Source organism: Prionailurus bengalensis, chromosome E1 (genome assembly GCF_016509475.1).
Source record: "Prionailurus bengalensis isolate Pbe53 chromosome E1, Fcat_Pben_1.1_paternal_pri, whole genome shotgun sequence".
Taxonomy (NCBI): domain Eukaryota; kingdom Metazoa; phylum Chordata; class Mammalia; order Carnivora; family Felidae; genus Prionailurus; species Prionailurus bengalensis.
In genome coordinates this window covers 15,640,022-15,663,156 of record NC_057347.1, presented here as the reverse complement: position 1 = coordinate 15,663,156, position 23,135 = coordinate 15,640,022, and the positions used below count along the sequence as shown (strand labels likewise).

The following is a 23,135-nucleotide window of genomic DNA, read 5'->3' as shown; positions in this document are numbered from 1 at the left end:
GTGGGGAATGATATTTAGAAACTAAGTTCCGGGCATCAAGTATGTTCATTACTCCTCGGATGTCATGCTTCTAGGTCCTCGCAGCTGAGAGAGCTGAGAAATATATGTATGTATATACATACATGTTTAAACACATGCATCGGTATCTGTTTTTATACCAGCCTATATTAGAACCTGTGAATCTATGCTGGTAACTCTAATTCTGCTCTGACACCACAGGATTTATCTTAGCCTCCCCCTTTCCTCGTCTGTAACTACTTTCTGCAGCAGTGAGAAACTTGGCCACCCCCCAGATCTTCCGTGTATTTACTGATTTGCTCCATTTACCTGTGTGTAATCCATCTCCCAGTTGTGCTCAAGCCACACCTGGGCTTCCCAACCCCACTGGCCACACCACAGCCAAATCCTTGGCCCCGTCCTAAGGGCAGGAGAGGGAGGGGGTGCAGATCAGTTTGGGTACCCTCGATTTAACAAGTCCTGTAACTACCTGGGGATCTGAAGCCGCTTTGCCCATGCTCACCTCCTTGCCAGCTTTGACTGACTGCCGCCTGCCTCTCCCCGTGCCGTCACCACTCTGCCTTCCAGTTAGAATATTGTTGCTAGGGATGCCGACTGCAGATCCACCGGAAGAAACTGCCCTGCTCGTCCTTTACTAATACTGCTCTGCATTGGTCTTTTCTTCCTGGGTCATTTCATTGATCAGCAGAACCCCCAGCAGTAGTTCGTGTGGGCCCCTGACATTCTCGTGCATCTTGCTCAGAAAGCTCAAGCTACAGGGGAGGGGGTAAAAGATACCATCCATGTCTGTGACGTGTTCCTTTAAGCCGGAGAGCAAGTGAATCACAGCAATAAGCACAATTCCATCTCTCTGTGTAGCGCTTTAGTGTTGCAAAGTCAGAGCACAGTAGAGTAGATAGAGCTGGGCTTGGGAGTCAGGCACCCCAGGTTCAGAGTCTGGCTCCGACAAATTCCGTGACCCAGGGCAAGTTACAGTCTTTTTCTCAGACTCAGTCTTGTCATTTATGAAGTGGAGATAATAACGCCTTCTCTTCAGGGCTGTTGGGAGGATTACAGGAGATTGAATTTCTGATGCACCCAGCACAATGCCTACTTTATAGGCTTATGGCCTCTTGGGAGTCAGTGGTACCCGCTGTGAAGACATGAAGCTGGCAGCACTTTGCTGTGGGAATGCAGAGGAGCTTGTAAATCAAACCGTAGGTCGGGCTTTTCCAATTTGGGACTTCCACCTTAGGCACGTCCCCTCCTCCTTACATCCTCCCTTCCACACATCATAATCTGTGCTCACTTCTGACTCCGTGCCTTTATTCTCACCTGAGTCTGCTGCAAAATTTTCTCTCTAGCTGCCTCTAGTTTCCTTTGTCTGAAACAAATTGTTCCTCTTGTCTGTACTACAAGATTAGCATGTAGTTGCTGTCTTGAAATCTAAATATCATGAGCATGAGGGTCCTATCCCCCCAAATAAGATCAAAGCTTCTAATAGGCAGATGTGTGTCTTAACCCCCACACCCAGCAACACCTTAATCAGAACTTGGCCCTTCATAAACTCTTACTTGATTGTACTTGCTTTATGGTGTAAAAGACGTCTCCTTGTGATTCCAATCAGCAGGTCGGTATGCTACAACATTCCTTTCTCTGGTAACCCTGCCAGAAGGTCTCACCAAAACTCAGGCTAGTGTTTGGCACCTGGAAGAAATGACAACCTTTGCTTTTTTTTCTTTAGTTGGACTCACTTATGTCTCATATGCATGGCAAACACAGCCCAGAGCCTTGCACATACTAAATGCTCAGCTGGAAATCGATGGACTGAACCATCTATGCTGTGACATGTCAGTTACTCGTTTTCCAGTGTCTTGTGTGGCTTAGAAGCACGCAGGCGCAGAGTGGAGATTGAAGGGAGGGAAGCTTATTCTAACAGATTATGTCTCACCTACACAGAGAGCAGTGTCAGAAGTGACTTGGGAGATGGCCTGCAAAGTATGGGTGGTCTTTTAGAGGGTTTTTTTTTTTTTAAGTGGAAATTTTCTTTATGCTCTATGAGTTTAATTAGTTTATAATCTTATTGATCTCGTTGGCTCGGAAATATGAGGCATTTGAGTAGGTATTCTGACTTCAGCTGCTAGTGGAATTGGATAAGTGGTTAAAGTAAAAAGCACTTTGGAGCTCTGGCCCCTCTTTTGGTCAGCAGTAGAGATTTGGAGGTTAGAATCTCTCCTAAGAAGACTCAAGTGGAACCCTTTGCTTTCCTATTACATGTTCCCCTCTACTGCACCAGCCCCTGCCCCGTCTCCACTCTCCTACCCTTCCATTCCCATCCTTCAGGAACAAAGCATGGGGGCTGATCAGCTGCATACGTATTGGGCACCAACATAACTGAAAGATTAACCTCACACGTAAACGTGACGGGTGGGCCTGGGGAGAGCAGAGGTCCCAGAAACATTATCCGTCCTCTCAAGGAGCATATGATAACATATGAATTGCCGACGATTCTCCTCTGTAGCAAGCACCTTTCACCTTTGTACCAACTTCAGCTTATTAGAAGTGACTGGCTAGAATGCTCTCTCAACACAGATTCTGAAATTACACCAAAGACCAATGAAAAAGAGCCATTCTTGAGAGCATTGCCGGCTGTGGGCCCAGGATGGCAGAAGGTCGTCATGTTTCTTGAACATTTGACATCCTTACACTGTATGGTAAAGTGTTAAAAAAAAAAAGAAATGATAATACAGTGTCAGTGTGTTGCAGATGACAGAAGTTGAAACTGAGACAGAGGAATGGTGTGAGTAGGGGTTGTCTGGGTGAGCCCTGAGTTGAGCCTGAGAGAGGTGGCAGGAGAGCATCTTGGCCAGGGGAGGCATCCAGGCAAAGGTTCAGAGTCAGGGATAGAGATGGAACAGGGGGAAGTAAAGGGGAGTCTGGCTAGAGTGGAGGGTCACTGAGGAAGAGAAGTGAGAGATTCAATGGAAAAGGTGGGGCAGGAAGAGGTGGTGAGGAATGGGGGTGGTGGCACCGCAGCTTTCGAGGTTAACTAACAAGGTCCTCCCCTGCTTGCTAACCATCCTCACAAAGACCCAGCCTAGGCCTGAAGTTCTTTGAGGGCAGAGTGGCTACATCTGGATGTAATAAACTTTCAATAACAAAAACTCCTGAGTAAAATGTCAGTTTTCTCCTCTGCTGTGTGTGGTTCTTATCTTTTTCTTCCTGTTATATAAATACATTTTGAAAGCACAACCTGGGTGGCTCAGTCGGTTAAGCGTCCCAACTTCAGCTCAGGTCATGATCTCACGGTTTGTGGGTTCAAGCCCTGTGTCGGGCTCTGTGCTGACAGCTCAGAGCCTGGAGCCTGCTTCAGATTGTGTGCCTCCTTCTCTCTCTGCCCCAACCCACTCGCATTCTGTCTCTGTCTCTCTCAAAAATAAACAAACATTAAAAAAAAATTAAAAGCACAGCTGGATTCTTGTAGCCTTGGACAGCAACCTAGAAAGATGTAAAATGTCAAGGGGTGGAGGGACCCCTCCCATTTTTCATACAGCACGACTGTGCAGGAAGCAGTGAGTAGAGCCCCACTGGATCGTAGCTACGATGACTCAACACGACGGAGCAAACTCAGTGATGTTTGAATGGGGAGTTGGGGGACAGCTGCAACCATGCTCACCATCGTGACCTGCTACAAGCCTGGGGCTGCCCTACCCTCCCCTCTCCCAAGAGCTTTTACACCTTTGATTCTGTAAGTTTTAAGGAGAAACTGCATTAAAAACATCAAGAAAGCCTTAGAATATTTCTTTACACTTTCTCTTTGTTTTGGCATCTACCTCGTGGGCATATTTAGGTTAATGATACCAAATGTTTCCTGACATCATAACTTTTTTGTGTTTTCAGAGGCTGTAAGGTAGAGGGGTTAAAAACATGAGGTTTGAGCCAGGCTGTTTGGTTTTGAATCCTGGCTCCCCCCACCCCTCTTGCTGTATGACCTTGGACAAGGTCCTTAACTTTTCTGCACCTTGCTTTTTGAAAATGAGGACAGTTAATAATACGTACTTCATAAGGTTATTGTGCAAATTAAGTGAAATGCAATGAAATAACACTTATAAACTGCCGACGTGGTGTGTGCCTGATACATCATAAGCGTTCAGACAGTGGTCTCTATCATTATTTCATTTGGGGAAAGGCGAAATGATACTTACATGGTAGCGGATTCTAGGCTCAGCTCTGCCACTAAATTATGTGACAAACTTTATAGACCTTAATTTTTTCATCTCTTAGAGAGTCCAGTAATACCTTACCTCTCTCACAGAGGCTTGGGGTCAAATGTGATCATGAAATGCCTTGAAAAGTATAAAGCAGGGGCTTCCTGGGTGGCTCAGTCAGTTGAGCGTCCGACTTCAGCTCAGGTCACGATCTCATGGTTTATGGATTCGAGCTCCGCATCAGGCTCTGTGAGGAGAGCTCAGAGCTTCAGATTCTGTGTCTCCCTCTCTCTCTGCCCCTCCCATGCTTGCTCTCTGTGTCTCTCTCAAAAATCATTAAACATTAGTTAAAAAAAAAAAAGTATAAAGCAGCACACAAATGCCAGTTATTCTTGCTGCTGTTACTATAAGAGGGCTGGTGCGATAAAAATGGGTCCAATTTTATTTATTTTATTTATTTATTTTTTAAGTTTATTTTTGACAGAGAGAGTGCAAGCATGAGCTAGGGAGAGGCAGAGAGGGAGACACAGAATCCGAAGCAGGCTCCAGGCTCCCAACTGTCAGCACAGAGCCTGACGCGGGGCTCAAACCCACAAACCGCAAGATCATGACCTGGGCCGAAGTCGGACGCTTAACCGACTGAGCCACCCAGGCGCCCCTGGGTCCAATTTTAAATGTAAAAAGCATTAGGAATGATTTACTCGTGGCAGTTAAGCACATTTGCTTTATCTTTCTTGAAATAACATGGCAGGTTTTCTTCCTTCTAGAAACCTTGGAGAGCTGATAGATCGGTTCGTGGCCGATTTCAAAGCCCAGGGGCCACCTAAGCCCAACACTGATGAAGGGGGTGCTGTGCTCCCCAGCTGTGCTGACCTCTTTGTCTACTACAAGAAGTGCATGGTGCAGTGCTCTCAACTCAGTACTGGGGAGCCGATGATCGCTCTGACCACCATTTTCCAGAAGTACCTCCGAGAATATGCCTGGAAAATCCTCTCTGGCAATCTGCCCAAGTGAGTGCTATTCTTCCTGGTCCCAGTGGTGAAGTCAGATTCTGAATATACCTAAATATGGGAATCTGAGGAAATCTACTCCGAAATAGTTTACTGAACTGCTAAGAGCCTCAATGAGGAAAATACCCTTACTGAGTTCCCAAGGGCCTGAGACTATTTCCTGTCTAATGGGATTCCACAGCTGATCAAGACTGTTAGAGGAAATGCCCACCGTGGTCGCCAGCATAGGTCAGATCTTCCCACAGTGGACTCAAGGGAGTCAGTTCCATTATGTATATCTTTAATTGACATGGTTTCAACAATAGGTTGTTGGCAAAAAAAAAAAAAAAAAAAAAAAAAAAAAACGGTAGGGCGCTGGTAGCAATAATTTTTAAATAGCATGGGCAATTTCATTCAATGATTGCATACCCTGGGGTGATAAGCACATGGGAGGCACTAATCTGCTTTTCCCTTGAGCTGAGTACATTCCAAAGTCTCTCTTATGGTATCTGTGTCTTGCTATACTGGACAGAGTCTAGTGTTTAAAGATCTGGTAGGATTTGGGGGAAGGGGGTTGCGTAGCACAGCCCCTAATTATAGTGACTTCACTGCATGCATTCTGGGACATTAGAATATTGTTATATTGCTTACTAATGGAAATTAATGGTGTTTGACTAGAGCTTAAAGATTTTTGGTTCCATAGCAATTTCAATTATAATAATGCGATCTAAAGTGATGCTTTGGAACTTAGTATTTATAAATCATCCCCAGGGCCAAATTCAATAATTCTGGAATTAGTTGCTGTTGTTTTCACTAAAATGTATTGTATATGGGAGTTTTATGTTATTTGGAGGAAAGAAAATAAAATCCTTATGCTGTAGCCAGAGATTAGAAGTAAAAGATATATATCACCGAGAATTTCTTTGACCATGGTAACATTTTTTTAATTTTTAATAATTTTTATTCTGATCGTCAGAATGATATAAATTTATCATAGTTTAGAAAACACAGAAAAGCACAAAGACAGAAATAAAAGTCAGCTGTCATCTCACCACCCGGAGAAGACAAATTCAAATTTTTGGTATATGTTTTTCTGTTGTTTACTTATATATGTAACGTGCGTGATTTTGTGCTCTTGCTCGATCAACAGTGCTGGGACTATACACCCTGTAGTTTTCTACCCTGCAGCTTTCACCTAACATCATCCTGTGAGCATTTTCCCACGTGTCCCAGCAGGAAACAGTGTACTCAGCTAGGGTGTTGTTACCAAAGCAGCTATTCACAGAAATGGGGGCACGGTGAAAGGCACCAGCAGAGGATTCTGAAGCATCCAAATACCGGGGGGGTAATTGTTAACTACTTTAAAACTCCCTTGAGCGCCTGGGTGGCTCAGTCGGTTGAGCGTCTGGCTTCGGCTCGGGTCATGATCTCACAGTCTGTGGGTTCGAGCCCCGCGTCGGGCTCTGTGCTGACAGCTCAGAGCCTGGAGCCTGCTTCGGATTCTGTGTCTCCCTCTCTCTCTGCCCCTCCCCCACTCATGTTCTGTCTCTCTCTGTCTCAGAAATAAATAAACATTAAAAAAAATTTTTTTTTAAATAAAAAAATTAAAAAACTCCCTTGAGAGCCAGGGCTGTGGACGAAGGGCTGCCCCACAGAAGAGGGCCACGGTGGGGGCCAGCACCACACTGAAGCAGAGGGAGCAGGAGGCCTTGTTAGTACTCAGCCTTCTCTCCCCTCTACCTCTCAAGCCTGGGTGATAGGTCTGTAGAGGTCAGTCTCCTGAGCCATAGAGGAGGGAAGAGAAGAGCAATGAATGGATCTGGGAGGCCACCAGACACCGTCCAACACTAGCACATCGTCATCAAAACACTTCACGATGTCGTGATAATCCAGCATACAGAAGAACCTCACCTCACTTCCGAACTTCTAATTGATCATTTAGGTTGGTTTCACTACTTTAGTATTTTAAGTAACACTCAGAAAAGCATCCTTGAACAGCAGTGGAACCACCGGGTCAAACAGTGTGAACCTTTTTTTTAAGCTCCTGAAATACGCCTCCCAAAGTTTTTACAACTCAGTACTCTGGACCCATAGTGCAAGAGAGGGCCAGTGTCCTCACAAGTGCTGGAAATTAAGATATTTTCAAATCTTTGATTCCCAGTAAGACTTGGCAGTTTTAGGGTTACCTTTTTTAACGTTTTATTTTTACGGTAAATGTCATTGAGTTCTGTCTTTTAAAAAATTTAGAATCTCACAGTTGAAATAGCAGAAGGTTTTATAACTGTATTTTTATATTTTGTGGACACATGATTAGATCAGTAGGAAGGTGTAAGATAGTCGAGCTTTGGGCAGGAGCCATGCTTTAACATTCACTTTGGTACCCCTCCACAAGCACAGCGTACACATTCCTGTGCAGAAGTTTCCTAACTGAGAGGGGGCAATTGGAGAACCAGCTTTTGTGCTACAGAACTCTCGAACTTTCCAGATCAGGAGATTCTAAGCTAAGCAGAGAAGTCACTCAGCCGCCTTCTCTGTGAGTATGAGAGTCATCTTCGTTCATGTGACTGATTATTGGCTTGCTGTTGGAATCGTCTCTTCCTACTTCTGATGGTCAGAGAATTTAAACAGATGATAGTCAAGGTAAGGTCAGTAGGAAAAGGACTCAGTGTACGTAGGTTTGTTTGGGCCATGTCCAGCCTTTCCTTCCCCCTTTTCTTTGTCTTAAGATGTGCAGTTACCAGTTCAGGAAGCAAATAAGAAGTCCCAGCCTGACCGGTTCCTGTTCCTTTTCCTCAGAACCACAAGCAGCAGTGGAGGGCTGACCATCAGCAGCCTCCTCAAGGAAAAGGAAGGCTCAGAAGTGGCCAAGTTCACTCTAGAGGAGCTCTGCCTCATCTGCAGCATCCTGAGCACAGCAGAGTACTGTCTGGCCACCACCCAGCAGGTGAGCTGCCCACCACCTCCTTTTCCTGACCCATCTAGGCCTCCTAACTCAGTGGCTGAAACTGTGGGCCCTAACAAGCCGTGTACAACCTTGGGCAGCCACATAAAGGTTGGTCACAGAGGAAAATTTGCAGTCCAGCCGGAAGACGGCCCAGGCAGCCATCTTACAGAAGAGCCTTGTTAAAAGGAGACTGGGCAAGAAAGTATGACCGCTCTCCCCCAGAGTGGTTTAAGTTCCTCAGAGGGCATGCCTTCCTAAAAGTAGGTCAGTAGCACTGTCTCCCGTAGGAGAAAAGTAGCAACAAACTTAACAGTGCTAGGACCCGGCCTTTGGTGGTGATGAGTCACAGCCAGTGATCCCATGCTCAGAAGTGTTACTGGGCTAAGCAAAATCCTTTGGGCTTTCATGTGTCTCCTGAAATGCACACAGCATTCTCAGCCTGCCTAAACAAACAGCCATTGTTTGGACGCTGACGTTCAGGAACTATGAAGCAGGAAAGGGTGATGCCTCTCCTGGAGCTCCCCATTAGCAGAAGGAAGACCCAGAAGAATTTTCCATTCAGCCGTAGACGTGGGATTAGAAGTTCCTTTTCACATTTGGTCTGGAATTCACCTAAGGCCAAGAGAAGGAAAATAATTGGAGAAGGTTCTGCTCTTCCCCCCCTTTTGGGCTTATTATTTACACATGTCTGGATCATAGGAAGGTAGTCATAAATTATGGTTCAGACGGTACAGCTTGGAGTGCCTGTGAGCCAGAGCAAGACTACAGGAGGCCAGAATAAGAAGCGTTCCCCCCAAAACTTCACAGTTGAGGGTAAGCCAACCAGAGGCAATAGCATGCTCTGTTTGGGGATGTGGTCACATCGGGTTATAAAAGTGATGATCTGTAAAGGTTTGGCCTCAGAGCCAGAGACGGCAATCCCGTTAGCCCCCAAGAACCCCTAGGGCAGGACAGCAATATTGATGAAGACCTCCAAGGCAGAGAGGTCCCAGAGTTCTCTGGTGAAGAAACACCATTTAACTGTTTTGCATGTGTGCAGAAAAGGAAGGCATACACACATGTGAATAGAATTTTTTTAAAGATTATTTATTTATTTTGAGAGAGAGAAAGAGCGTGTGCGTGCCTTGAGCGCAGAGCCCAACACGAGGCTCGAACCCACGAACTGTGAGATCATGACCTGAGCCAAAATCGAGTCAGATGCTTAACTGACTGAGCCACCCAGGTGCCCCCAAAATAGAGTATTTTAAAAGTAAAATAACCATGGTACCAAAGGGGGAAAAATACAAAGTTAATGACTCTTGGGGCGCCTGGGTGGCTCATTCAGTTAAAGGATCCGACTCTTGATTTCGGCTCAGGTCATGATTTCACAGTTCATGGGATCAAGCCCCACATTGGGCTCTGTGCTGACAGCATGAGTCTGCTTAGGATTCTCTCTTTCTCACTCTCCCTGCCCCTCCTCTGCTCACGAGCTCTCTTTCTGTCTCTCAAAATTAATTAATTAATTAAAAAAAATTTTTTTAGCCTTTATTCACTCTTGAGAGAGACAAGGCATGAGCAGGGGAGGGACAGACAGGAGGACACAGAATCCAAAGCAGCCTCCAGGCTCTGAGCTGTCAGCACAGAGCCCAATGCAGGGCTCAAACCCACGAACTGTGAGAGCATGACCTGAGCCGAAGTCAGAAGCTCAACCAACTGAGCCACCCAGGCGCCCCAATAAATAAATATTAAAAAAAAATAACTCTTAATCTCATCACCTGATAATAATCATATTAGCAATTTGGAGTATTTTCTTTCAGTCCTTTTTCATGAACATAGTTTGGTATGCTACAATCATTTTTTTTCTTTCTGAGAGGCAGTTTAGTTAGTTTGTTTATTTTGAGAGAGAGAGAATGTGGGGGGGGGGGCAGGGGAAGAGAGAGAGAGAAGGAGATAAAGAATCTCAAGCAGGCTCCACACTGTCAGCGCAGAGGGATACGGACCCTAAGATCATGACCTGAGCCAAAATCAAGAGTCAGATGCTTTACCACCACAATTTTGTATGCTATAATCTTAATTTACTTCACTCTTACCCCTTTGCTGTTTTTATTGACATCACAGCATTAGCATTTCTCCTGTTGCTATGGTATCTTCATTACTAACAATGTTATAGTTCTATAATATTTCATTAAGGGACAATACCATAAATGATTTAACAGGATCCTGCATAATTATCTGTGCTGTTTCAGGTTTTGCTTCTGTAAGTAAATTCTACAAAGAATATCTAATATGCTTTGCATTATTTTTCTAGAACAGATTCTTTTTTTTTTTTTTTTAATGTGTATTTATTTATTTTGAGAGAGAGAGAACACACAAACAGGGGAGGGGCAGAGAGATTGCTACAGCGAATCCCAAGCAGGCTCCACACTGTCAGTGCAGAGCCCAACACAGGGCTCGATCCCTCAAACCAGAGATCATAACCAAAGCAAAAATCAAGAGTCAGTTGCTTAACCAACTTGAGCCATCCAGACACCCATATTCTTAAAGGTTCTAGAAGTACTAGTGGACCAAAGACCATTTTGATGACTCATGATAGATGTAGCCAATTTTTTTTGTTATTTATAAAAAATTATTTTTATTGATTATAAAAGTCAGTACATTCTTAGCACCTATATTGTGATCTCTAAATACTATTTTCCCCTAAAAGAAACCAGAGATTCCGGCAGAAATGAGTAATTCCAGGTCTGGGACACAAAATGTACAAGATGAGCCTGGAGCATCGTGTTGTACAAAAAGCAAGAAAAAGATCAGAGACTGTGAGAGTCCTTTCAAAAGGATTCAGGAGCCATAATGGGCTTATTGTACAGAAAGATGTGTGCAAGTCCTAACTACCAGTACCTGTGAATGTGACCCTATTTGGAAATAGGGTCTTTGAAGCTATAATTAAGTAAGGATCTGAAGAAGAGATTATTTTGCATTTAGGAACCCTAAATCCAATGACTGGCATCCTTAGAAAGGAGAGGAAAGTCTAACAAAGACACAGGCAAGAAAGCCACATGAAGACAGAGGCAGAGATTGGGGAGATATGTCTACAAGCCAAGGAACACCAAGGATTTCCAGCAACCAGAAGATAGAAGAGAGGCATGGGATAGTTTCTTCCTCAGAACCTCCGGAAGGAACCTGCTCTGCCAACACCTTGACTTTGGACTTGCGGCCTCTGGAACTGAGAGAATAAATGTCTGTTCTGAGCCACCAGGTTTGTAGTAATTTGTTCAAGCAGCCCTAAGAAACTAATGCAGGAGCCTGCCTGAATACACTCTGCTGGTCAAAGGTGGGTTGTAGAAGCATCAATGAGAAGTTAACGGCAGTGCATTGAAAACATCAGATGTGTTTAAATCCATGTGGTTACGATGATTTGTTTTGTTTTGTTTTGTTTTGTTTTGTTTTAAGTTTACTTACCACCTTCGAACACACTAAGGAACCACTGGTGTGAATTGAAAACTGGTACAGAGAAAGTTCTTATCCTGTCTTTCCTATTTAACTTAGACTTCAGGATAATGAAATCATTGACAATGGGAGGTATCTCTTTATAGCAGAAGTCTAGCTAATAAGTGAGGAAGAAATGAATTAGAATGTCATTCCTTTATACCTCCTAATGAAATAATGGATCTAGGCATTGACTGTCAATGGCTGCTGACATCACAAAAACAGAGACAAGCGAACATCATGTATCTGCTGATAGAAATACACAACACCATCATGAAGTAGTTTTCTAAAAAAGAAGAGAAGGAAAAAAAGAACCTGAATCTGATTAAGCTTCTACATGAAACTACAATTCAAAGAAAATACAAGGAACAAGGAACATGTTAATTAATACCCTGTGGCTACAATCAACAAAATCCAAACTGTGGGAAAACTACAGAGCAGACAATCCAGTTTCCTTAGAAAAAAATGGCAGGAAGAAGGCAAGAAGAAATGGAAGGAGATACCTTAGAGACAGGAATCCAAGTGGTGCAGGGCGCCTGGTTAAGTGTCTGACTCGAGTTTAGTTCAGGTCATGATCTCACGGTTTGTTAGTACAAGCCCTGCATCAGGCTCTGCGCTGACAGTGCAGAGCCTGCTTGGGATTCTCTCTCTCCCTCTCTCTCTGGCCCTCCCTCCCTCACATGCATTCCCTCTCTGTCTCTCTCCACCACCCGCCCCCAGTCTCTCAAAATAGATAAACTTAAAAAAAAAAAAAAAGATCTAAGTAGTGAAGAATTCAAAAATAAAACTTGGAAAACAATGCCAATAATGTCTCACTATTGGCTCATTAATTGTAACCCTTTTACACTTAACGCCTGCATAGAGTGTTGCTTTCACTCATCCAAGAGATCTTTATGAAGCGCTTACTATGTACCAGGCATGGTATTTGGTGTTAGTTAACAGAAGTGAACAAAGTAGATGGTTTCTTAGAACTTAGGGAACTTAGAACTAACAGAGAAACCAAGATGATAATAATAAGCCACGATGTAACTTCAGTCTTGTGGTAAGTACTAGTTAGGGAGTTGCTTACTCAAGTAGCTGCTCAAGGAAGGCCTCTCTGAGGGGAGCTGGCATTGAAGCTGACACCAAGGGTTGGGAGGGGGACTGCCAGGGGAGGAGTGAGGAAGGGTTGGGAGGTGGGGGTGGCAAAGCAAGGAGCCTGGTTAGGAGGGGTGAGCAAGGCTGTTTCAGGGAGAGGAAGTGGAAAGTGTGAAGTGTAAAGGCCCTGAGGGGGAGAGACTTGGTGCGTTCCAGAACCTTAAGCCATCAGAGTAAGTGAGGCCAAGCAGGCAAGGGGAAAGCCAGAAGTGGGCCGGAGAGCCAGAGAGGACCCAAATCACAGTTAGAAAGTTTAGATTGTATTTTCAGCGTAACAGAAAAAGGCCGCTGAAGAGTTTAAGCGTTGTAAGCCTGCGCTGTCATTTGCTCCACTGACCCCTTATAAACATGTGAACTGTTTCCAGCTTGTCACTAACATAAGCAAGACCACCAGAGTGTATGCTTTAAGAAAAGAGGATCTTGGGGTGCCTGGGTGGCTCAGTCAGTTACGTGTCCAGCGGCTCAGGTCATGATTTCCCGGTTCATGAGTTTGAGCCCTGTGTCAGGCTCTATGCTGACAGCTCAGAGCCTGGAGCCCGCTTCAGATTCTGTGTCTCCCTCCCTCTCTGTCCTTCCCCTGCTCGCACTCTGTCTCTCTCTAATATAAGTAAACATTTAAAAAAAAAAAAAAAGTAAAGAAAAGAGGATCTTACCTGTTTTGTTCACTGAGTAACTCACTCTGTTACAGAGCCTGGCACAAAGCAGGTTTTCTGTAAGTTTTGGTTGAATTAACGAACGCTGCAAAGAATACTCGCGTATCTCTGTATATCATTCTCGTTATTCATTGAAATATATCTCTAGGTGTGAAATTGCTGTTTTAAAGAGTGTGTGTATTTAAATCTCTGCTTTTTAAATAAATTGCATTCCGGAAAGTTACACTAATGTACACACCCCTAAGAGCATTTTTAAGTTTAAGACAAAACACTCATTATTAGAGTTTGTGTACTCAATAGCTTTGGGAGTGCTAGATGAGTCAGTTCCCAGGATGCTTGGAGATGTTTACAATTCCCGGTCAGTTGTCTTCTTCTTTGAGGCGGTTGGGAGCATGGCCAGTGTTTGGCTGTAGGCTGATGAGGGCAGCCTGTGCTTTTTTTGTTGTTGTTTACCTGCGTATCCCCCCGCACCTTCGCATAGTGGGTGGCCCATAGCAGTGCTCTCAGTGAATACTTTCACTGATTTTACTGCCACTTACCACCAGAGGCTTCCAGTGCTGGTGAGCAAGCCTGCAGTTCATGGAGCAGGGAGGAGCCTAAAAACCGGGGTCTTTTTAAAATTAATGAAGTGAATTGTCAGTGTGTCATAAGAAACGAGTGCAGCCCAGTGCTAAAGGGCACAGGTTCTAGAGGAAGTTTGACTCGTGGCCCTACCTCGTACTGTCTTGGGGAGGTCACACCTCCACTTTCTCTTCTGTAAAATGAGATAATAATAGAATCTTCCTCCTCAGGTTGTGAGGATTAAATGAGTCAGTACATGAAAAGTGCCTGGAATTGTACTGAATCATCAAACTCGGTACATGTTAAGTATTCTTATTTATAGCACTCCTTTGGATAATCGTTAAGCATGTTTTTCTCTCTTATTGTTAATAGCTAGAAGAAAAACTCAAAGAAAAAGTTGATGTGAGTCTGACTGAACGAATCAATCTGACCGGAGAAATGGATACATTCAGCACGTATGTACCTTGCACATATTTGCTTAAGGCCTGCCCTTTACCCCTCACAAAGCAGAATGTCTCAGGCTGTCGGCCTTAGGTCACTACAGAACTTCAGAGGTCCCCCAGGCCTCCTGTTGAATCAGGATGATTCTCCAGTAGCCACTAAGAAAAAGCATTAGAAGTTGGTGCCTCCCACGCTGCCTCCTCACGAGCAGTCATTTTTAGCATACGGGGCCTTTACTGTTGCACTACTGACAATAACAAAAAGAGAAGTCCTCCCTTGGCCATCCTTGTAGAAAGGTCAAGTCCAGGGCCTCCTGTCTGCCCCCCGCCTACCCCAAATCCACAAAGGGCAGCCCTATCTGCAGTGTCTTCCAACAGGAAATGTGAGCATCTTGACTTTAGCTGGGGGTGGGGGTGGGGTGGAGGGTGTCTGTCCAAGAGGTTCAAACTGGAAAGCCTTCTCAAAGTAGTCCTTTTGCCAGTACGGTCTGCAGTTCATTTGTTGTGGTCAGTAAATAAGACCGGGGCAGGCCAGGCTTCAGCCTGCACATCAAGCACTTACCAAGGAAAAGTCAAGATTCTCCTCCTAAGTTATTTCCTCTCCTTTTCTCAACTTTTTTTTTTTTTTCAAGTTCTGATTTAAACATTTGGGGCAAATAGAGGGATTCTGGATGGAGTGATCAGGGGGACTAGCCATGGAATTTTGTGATCTGACTCAGCGGGCACACACCCAAATAGAGGCCAGGACACGGAGCAAGAATGAAGAGCTGAAAGGTTCCTCCTTGTCATCCGTTCCCTTTTGAAATCAAGCTCGAGTTCTTCTGAAGAAATGATGAATCTAACTTTGAGACAAGTCCCTAAAAGATTTGGCAGGGGCCGTGTTGGTAATTGAGAAAGTTAGTCTTTTAAAGTCATGACCACAGTGATGTGTTTGACTTGCAGTGTCATCTCTAGCAGCATCCAGTTGTTGGTTCAAGATCTCGATGCTGCCTGCGACCCTGCCCTCACTGCCATGAGCAAGGTAAGGTTTGGGGAAGTGCCTCTTCTAGCCCTCCAAGAGGGACCCCCGGTGGTTCCTGCCAGCCCTTGCCCGTAGCTCCTTGAGGTTCTTCACTGCTTCAAGTATCAGCAGGGAGGAGGATGGAAGTCCTCTAGGAAATCAGTTTATCTTGTACTTTAGGTCAGTTGCTTGTTCTCTGAGAATGAGACAGGGAGCGGGTGTGTTTGGTAAGTCCAAAGGAGATGTCTTTGTTTAGCATCTGATACATGCTGAAAACGTTCATGTGGTCTCAGCAGAATGGGTGGTTTTGTTAGTGCTTATGGCAGGAACTTCTGGCTCTTTCTCAGCTCTGGTATCAGTACAGGATTATTTGGTCAGCTTGTGGACATTGGTTTTCTAATGTCATGGTGGCCCATCAGTCAGCCGTGGGCCCTCAGTTCCCTCCTTTAGCACGTGCTGCCTCATGTTACCATTTGCCTTTTACTTGTCTGTGTCTTTTCTTCCTAAAAGGATGTAAATTCCTGAAGTGCCTGGACATATAGGATCTAGAAGAGTCTCTTGTTTGTTGATTAGTTAAGTTGTAAATGGGCAGTTCTTTGTTGATTTTTAACCCAAATAACATGATGCCGTCCACTCTAGAATTTCTAGAGCAGGGGTCAGCAAACTATAGCCTATAGTCTAAATCTTACCCATTGCCTGTTTTTGTAAATAAAGTTTTATGGGAACACAGCCATGCCCATTCACGTATATATTATCTGTGGGTTCTTTTGTGTTATAGTGGCAGAAGCAAGTAATGAATTAGTAAATAAGTAATGAGACTATACAGCTCAAAAAGCCTAAAATACTTCCTGTCTGGCCCTTTACAGAAAATGTTTGCCAATGCCTGTTCTCGAGTTATCAAACTCTTGTAGCATTCTTAAACTCTGAAGAAAGAACTTCTCTGGAGCCTTCTGGCCAGTAGTAGAGTACAGTGGAAAAAACACTGGCCTCGGAGTCAGATGGACCTAACTCTTCTCATTTTTTTCTCTGGGGCCATTGAGCAAATGACTTAACCTCTCTGGGCCCAAATGAATTCAAGTATGTGAAATGCGGCTCTGTGCCTCCCAGGGTTGTCAGGACGGAACATGAGAATGACTGACTGGCCTGGCGCCCGTAGATGTTGGTGCTCTTGTCAGGAGGAGTGGCCGTGTCACAAGGTTGTGTAAGCACACATTTGGTCTGAATTTGGGTTTGTAGTAGATTGTAAATATTTAACGAAAGTAGGACGAAAACCAAAACTTAAGCTGCAGGGTTTTAGGAAGCTGAGTGGGGAGTCCTGAATAGCTGATGTCACAAAGTTTCTATTCAAAAAGCTGATGCTTTCCACCAGTCAGATGTGCGTGTATATTTCCAGTATTCTCAGTGTTTATGAGCAGAACATGAGCAGGCAAATTGAGGCTAACCCATTTTCTTAAAGGAATATGGCTCTGAAGATTCATCTTTGGGCTCTGATTATCCCCTAGTTGCTGGTGAACATGCACCGTACCCTGCATCTGATCTGTTCCAGCTGCCATCTCCCCTGAACTGCCACACACTTTAGATTGGAATGCAGCTGGGGGAAGAATTTTTACATTTAACAAAGGAAGAGGGGATTTTTTTCCCCCAGTAAAATAACAGTTGTAGGGGGGTTTAACACTCCAGGTGTTGCTTATATGAACTGTCAGTTCATTAGTGGATTTCCCTCAAACTTCCCCCCCACCCACCGCCCCGGACCACCACCCATTTCTCTCCAGACCCACACCAGCAAATATTAACAGAGACCATACCTCCAGAATCTTTTGTTTATATCATAGGAAAACCACAGACTAGGGAGCGCAGCAGCTGGGAAGCCATTGGTCTTTGTCTGAGTCTTCTGGAGTTCTAGGGAAATGAGATCCATGTGATGAAAATGACCAGATACAAACAAGCCGAGTGGTCACAAATTGATTCAACATACACTCTTTGTTATTTGTGCCTGCCATCCTGTTTTGTGTAGTTCCTTCCAGGATCTTTTTTCAAACTTCTATTTTGTGATCATGCTTATTTCTGTCTCTGATTCCACCGTTTTTGCTGCCAGTTGGACAGTTCAATTCAGACTCTATCTAGCACGGTGCTGGGAGTTACAAGGCCGGGAAAGACAAGGAGCTTATCCCAAGGTGCTTAGATTCCGCAATGTGTGGGATAAGGGATGTATGAGATGAGAGGAATGCCCAGGTAACAGCAAAAAAGGTATGAGGAAATCAGTATGTGAGAGAAGTACAAAATGTGCCCTCTTTAAAAGAGGAGAGAGTTCGTCTCTCTGTTCACATCAGGTGGGGAAACAAAGAAAGCCTTCCTAAGGAAGTGGCATTTGAAACAGACCACAAGAGATGGTGAAATTTGGCACGAATTTGCGATGAAGAGGGCATTCCAAACAGGGTGACAATATGAGTAAAGATTTATAAAGTTAGGAAAAGCTCTGAACTTTGTCAAAACTGCCAATCTCGTTACCCATCTTTGGAGTTTCACAGAGCACTCTGTACGCATGCTTCCGCAGTCAAGATCGGAAACAGGAAATTGGCTGCCCTCAAGGGGTGTCTATCCTGGTGGGGAGAAAAGTTCGAAGAATTGATGCTGTAAAGAAATGGATTTTATAAATAGTGAGAAAACGAGTGTTGGGCTTGCCAAAGTGGAGTGGAGTTAGAGGATTGTGAGTTGGTGAAAGAAGGCTTGACAAAATGGGTGGAGCCAAGCAATTTAATTCTGTTATTCGGCTGGGAAGACACCTCATTCTTGTCGAAGGCACCCCCTGGGTAGCAGGTAGAGCTTCCATTATTTGTCCCTTCGCTGCCTTGTTCATTCTGCCACCCCTGTGCATATACCTGTACTCCAGCCTCCCAGCCACTCAGCCACTCCTGCTCCCCGGATGCGTTACTTTTCAGGGATGGGGCAGCTTCCATGCATTTCTCATTCTGTTCTTTCTGCCTAGAATTCCCTTCCCATTATTGCCTGGCCAACGAGCGCACCCTTTAAGATCTAGTTCCAATGTCTGTCCCCTTTTTAAAAATTAAGGTATAATTCACATACCACAGAATTCACCCTTTTAAAATGTATAATTCAGGGGCGCCTGGGTGGCTCAGTCGGTTGAGCATCCAACTTCGGCTCAGGTCATGATCTCACGGTTCGTGAGTTCAAGCCCACATTGGACTCTGTGCTGACGGCTCAGAACCTGGAGCTTGCTTCGGATTCTGTGTCTCCCTCTCTCTCTCTCTGCCCCTTTCCCACTTGTGCTCTGTCTCTCTCTCAAAAATAAGTAAATATCACAAAATAAATTTTAAAAATGTATAATTCAGTAGGTCTTAGCATGTTCCCAAGACTGTGCAACCACTGCCACTAACTCCAGAATATCTTCATCACGCCAAAAAAAGAAACCTCCTACTCATTAGCAGTCACTTCTTATTCCCTGGCAGCCACTAATCTACTTTCTGTCTTTGTATTTGCCTGATCTGGACATTTCACATAAATGGAATCATACAACATGTGGCCATTTGTGACTGGCTTTCTTCACATAGCCTAATGTTTTCAGTGTTACTCTATGTGGTAGCATGTATCAGGCTTCCTTTTTATGGCTGAATACTATTCCATTGTGCAGTTAGACCACATTTTGTTTATCCATTCATCAGTTGATAGACATTTGGGTTGTTTACGCTTTTTTTTTTAAGTTCTATTTATTTATTTTGAGAGAGAGAGAGAGAGAGAGAATGCACAAGAATGGGGGAGAAACAGAGAGAAAGAGGGAGAGAGAAAGAATCTCAAGCAGTCTCCATGCCGTTAGCACCGGGCCCAACTTGGGCTCAATCTCACGAACCACAAGATCATGACCTGAGCCAAAATCAAGAGTTGGACGCTCAACCGACTGAGCCGCCCAGGCACCCCGGGTTGTGTCCACTTTGTAACTTCTATGAATAATACTATGAATATTCACGTACAAGCTTTTGTATAGATATGTTTTCAGTTCTCGAATATATACCTAGGAGTGGAACTGCTGTATCACGTGGTAGCTCTGTGCTTAACATTTTGAGAAACTGCCGAACTGTGTTCCACAAGTAGCTGCACCATTTTACATTCCCACCAGCAACAGTCAGGGGTTCTAAAATGCCTGTATCTTTACCAATGCTTTATTTTTAACATAGCCATTCTATCTCATTGTGGTTTCAGTTTGTATCTGCATTTCTCCGATGACTAAGATGTTGAGCATGTGTATATCTCTTTTGAAGAAATGTCAGTCCAAGTCCTTCATCCATTTTTAAACTGGGTTGTCTTTTTATTGTTGAGTTGTAAACTTCTGTTTATAGTCTGGATAACTACACTCCTTATCAGATATATGATTTGCAAATATTTTCTCCTTTTCTGTGGGTTGTCTTTTCACTTTCTTTATTGTATTTATTTATTTGTAACATTTATTTATTTTTGAGAGAGAAAGACAGAGACAGAGTGTGAGCAGGGGAGGGGCTGAGAGAGAGGGAGACACAGAATCCGAGGCAGGCTCCAGGCTCCAAGCTGTCAGCACAGAGCCTGACACAGGCCTCGAACTCACGGACTGTGAGACCATGGCCTGAACTGAGGTCAGACACTTAACCGACTAAGCCACCCAGATGCCCCTCAGTTTCTTGATTATGTACTTTGAAACACTAAAATTTTTAGTTTTGTTGAAGTCCAGTTTTTCTATTTTTTCCTTTGATACTTGTGCTTTTGGTGTTCTATCCAAGACACCATTGCCTAATCCAGAATTACAAAGATTTACACCTGTATTTTCTTCCAAGTTTTTTGTAGCTTCAGCTCTTTACATTTGGGCCCTTAATCCATTTTCAGTTAATTTTTGTATATGGTGGAACGTAAGGATTCAGCTTTTGTTCCTTTGCATGTAGATATATAGCTGTCCCGGTACCATTTGTTGAAAAGACTTTTCTTTACCCATTGGATGGTCTTGACACTCTTGTTAAGAATCAGTTAACCACAGATGTACAGGTTTATTTCTGGACTTTCAATTATATTCCATAGATCCATTATGTCTGTCTTTATGCCAGTACCACACTGTTTTGAATATTGCAGCTTTGTTCTTGTTTTTGTTTTTTTAGGGTTTTTTTAATGTTTACTTATTTTTGAGAGAGAGAGAGAGGGACAAAATCCCAAGCAGGCTCCGCATTGTCAGCACAGAGTCCGATGGGGGCTTGAACTTATGAACTGTGAGATCATGACCTGAGCCGAAGTTGGACGCTTAACCAATTAAGCCACCCATGTGCCCCAATTATTGCAGCTTTGTAGCAAGCTTTAAAATCAGAAAGTGTGAATCCTCCAAGTTTTGATCCTCCAATAGTTTTGACTATTTTGATCTCTTGCAATGTCACCATTTTTGTCTTCCCCGCAGTGTCCTTCTCTGTGAAGCACCACAGTACCTAGACCATCTCTCTACTCTGTTATACAATTCTTTTTATATCTGTCTCCCCTGTTAAGCTTTGAACAACTTGAGAGCTGTGTCTTGCTCACTTTTGGATCTTCATGGCATAGCTTAACAGTAGTATTCCCTAAATGCCTTTGACGGTAAAGAGGGCAAGAAGAAGAAAGAACTAAAGTTTGTAGACACCCATTTGACCAAAGAATGGTGACAAAGTGAGTCACAGATAACCCTACTGAACGGACTTAGCTGGACAGAGCCGGTAGACATAGAGTGTCTCTTTAGGAAATGGCAGGATCAGAGACCCTGAAACCTTTCGGCGCATACAAGTGCTGTTGAAGGTATGATGCTCCTTGATAGTACTCAGTAGCAGGGCTCCTAACTTCCAACAAGTAGCATCCTGGAGCTGGTTGAAGGGAGGTCAGAAATAGGAAATGCCCACATCTAGCTGTTCGCCCCCTAAGCGTGGGCAAGAGCCCTGCTGCTGGAAAAGGAGAAGAAAACACAGAGTGGCAAAGTTTGGTAGAAAATACACAGGAACAGCCTAAAACAGGCCGGGCCTGTGTGAAGGAAGTAAAATATGGTAAGAGTTTAGTGGTCTCTCTGAAATGATAATTTTGAGATTACAGTAATGTGGATAAGTTATATCAAAATTTCAGACCATTTTTCCCTCCTGTGTTGCATTATTTTCTTAGATGAGCTCTATGAGATAATAGTAAGTGGTTATTTACATGGAGCACTTTACCGGGAATCAGCACCCAAATGCAGTATCTCATTTAATTCTGACAATAAATGTATAAGGTACCTCTCTTTCACAGATAAGGGAACTGAGACTCAAAGAAGTTAAGTCCCTTGTCCCAGATCTCTTAGCTAGCATGTAGGAGAGCCAGGGTTCAAATTCAGGTCTGTCTCTCAGCTGGATTATACTACACCATACATACAGAATGAGCAAACGTGGAAACTGAAGCAAAATTAGCTTCAGTAACTTGCCTGATAGTAGAAGGGCCCTAAGTCAGTGTGTGCCCAGGACTGCTGGGTTCACGAAAATCGCCATGCCTACCTGACCGCGAGTCTTCAGGCATTCACAGGCACCCTGTTGGATATCTGTCTTCAGCTTTTCTCCATCTGACACTGTGACTTTCCTCCTGGGGACGAAAATGGGCTGAGCAGCCAACCCAGGTGTTCCAGTCTGGTTTGCATATTTCTCACTGAAAAGGAAGGAATTGTCTTTCTGGTGTGTGTGTTTTCTTTCCTTTTCATAATATGCCCGAAGCCATGTAGCCTTGTAACGGTGAAGCCAGAAATAAAACCAAGTCTCCCCGGTTTTTGAAAAGGTAATTGTTGGAAGTGCTTTAGAAGAAATACATTGTTTGAATGTAAATTCTATAAATCTTTAGCAATTAGCCATTGTAATTAGGCTTTACAAGTAGGATCTTTAAAAATTCTATGGCTTCCTTAAAAAGAGACCATTGGTCCCATGGTACCCTCCTCAAGGTGTCCTTTTTCCTGGGGCTACTCACATCACTTGGTTGAAAGAATCTAACTCTCGGTCCAAAACCAAGCACACTTAGCTTTTGCCCATTAATAGTAGTTTTAGAAAAAAACAGAAAGAAGAAACTGAACAAATTAAATTTCCTTACAGTCTGGCATGTAATTTCTATTAGGTTTCAAGACTGAACGTGTGCTAATCTAGGAGGCTACATTACTATCCCCCAAAGACATTTTGAAATAGCTAGAACAGTCCTCAAATCTGTTCTCATTTTCCTCTGTCATTAAAATGTAGATCTATTACAGGAGGCCCGCAGAACTCCATCATTAAGAAATCCTGAAGCTCACCTTCCACTTAACAATCAAAGCACATCTTTCTTTTTTTATAAAAGATTTCTTGGGGCGCCTGGGTGGTTCAGTCAGTTAAGCATCCGACTTGGGCTCAGGTCATGATCTCGCGGTCCGTGAGTTCGAGCCCCGCGTCAGGCTCTGTGCTGACAGCTCAGAGCCTGGAGCCTGTTTCAGATTCTGTGTCTCCCTCTCTCTCTGACCCTCCCCTGTTCATGCTGTCTCTCCCTGTCTCAAAAATAAATAAACGTTAAAAAAAAAATTTAAAAAAAGAAAGATTTCTTTTTTCATTATGACCAAAGCAAATCACCTTTATTATAAACAATTGTATAAAAAATACAGATTTTTAAAAAGAAGAAAATTTAAGTCACTCATATTCCAGCCAATAGATTTATGTCAGTCTTTCTCTTTATGCATATAGTGTTTAAATAGAAGTTTATACTTTATATACAGCTT

General features: G+C 43.7%; 1 protein-coding gene across 3 annotated transcripts in view; it reads left to right on the top strand.

The window, feature by feature from the left end:
• VPS53 (VPS53 subunit of GARP complex) overlaps positions 1-23,135 on the top strand; it is a 150,943-nt gene that overhangs the window by 100,853 nt on the left and 26,955 nt on the right. For all 3 annotated transcript variants that reach the window (XM_043585515.1, XM_043585516.1, XM_043585514.1), the window contains 4 exons: positions 4,973-5,215; positions 7,991-8,138; positions 14,324-14,406; positions 15,334-15,412. In XM_043585515.1, the coding sequence (XP_043441450.1) occupies positions 4,973-5,215; positions 7,991-8,138; positions 14,324-14,406; positions 15,334-15,412 (553 nt within the window). The remainder of the gene's footprint in view (positions 1-4,972; positions 5,216-7,990; positions 8,139-14,323; positions 14,407-15,333; positions 15,413-23,135) is intronic.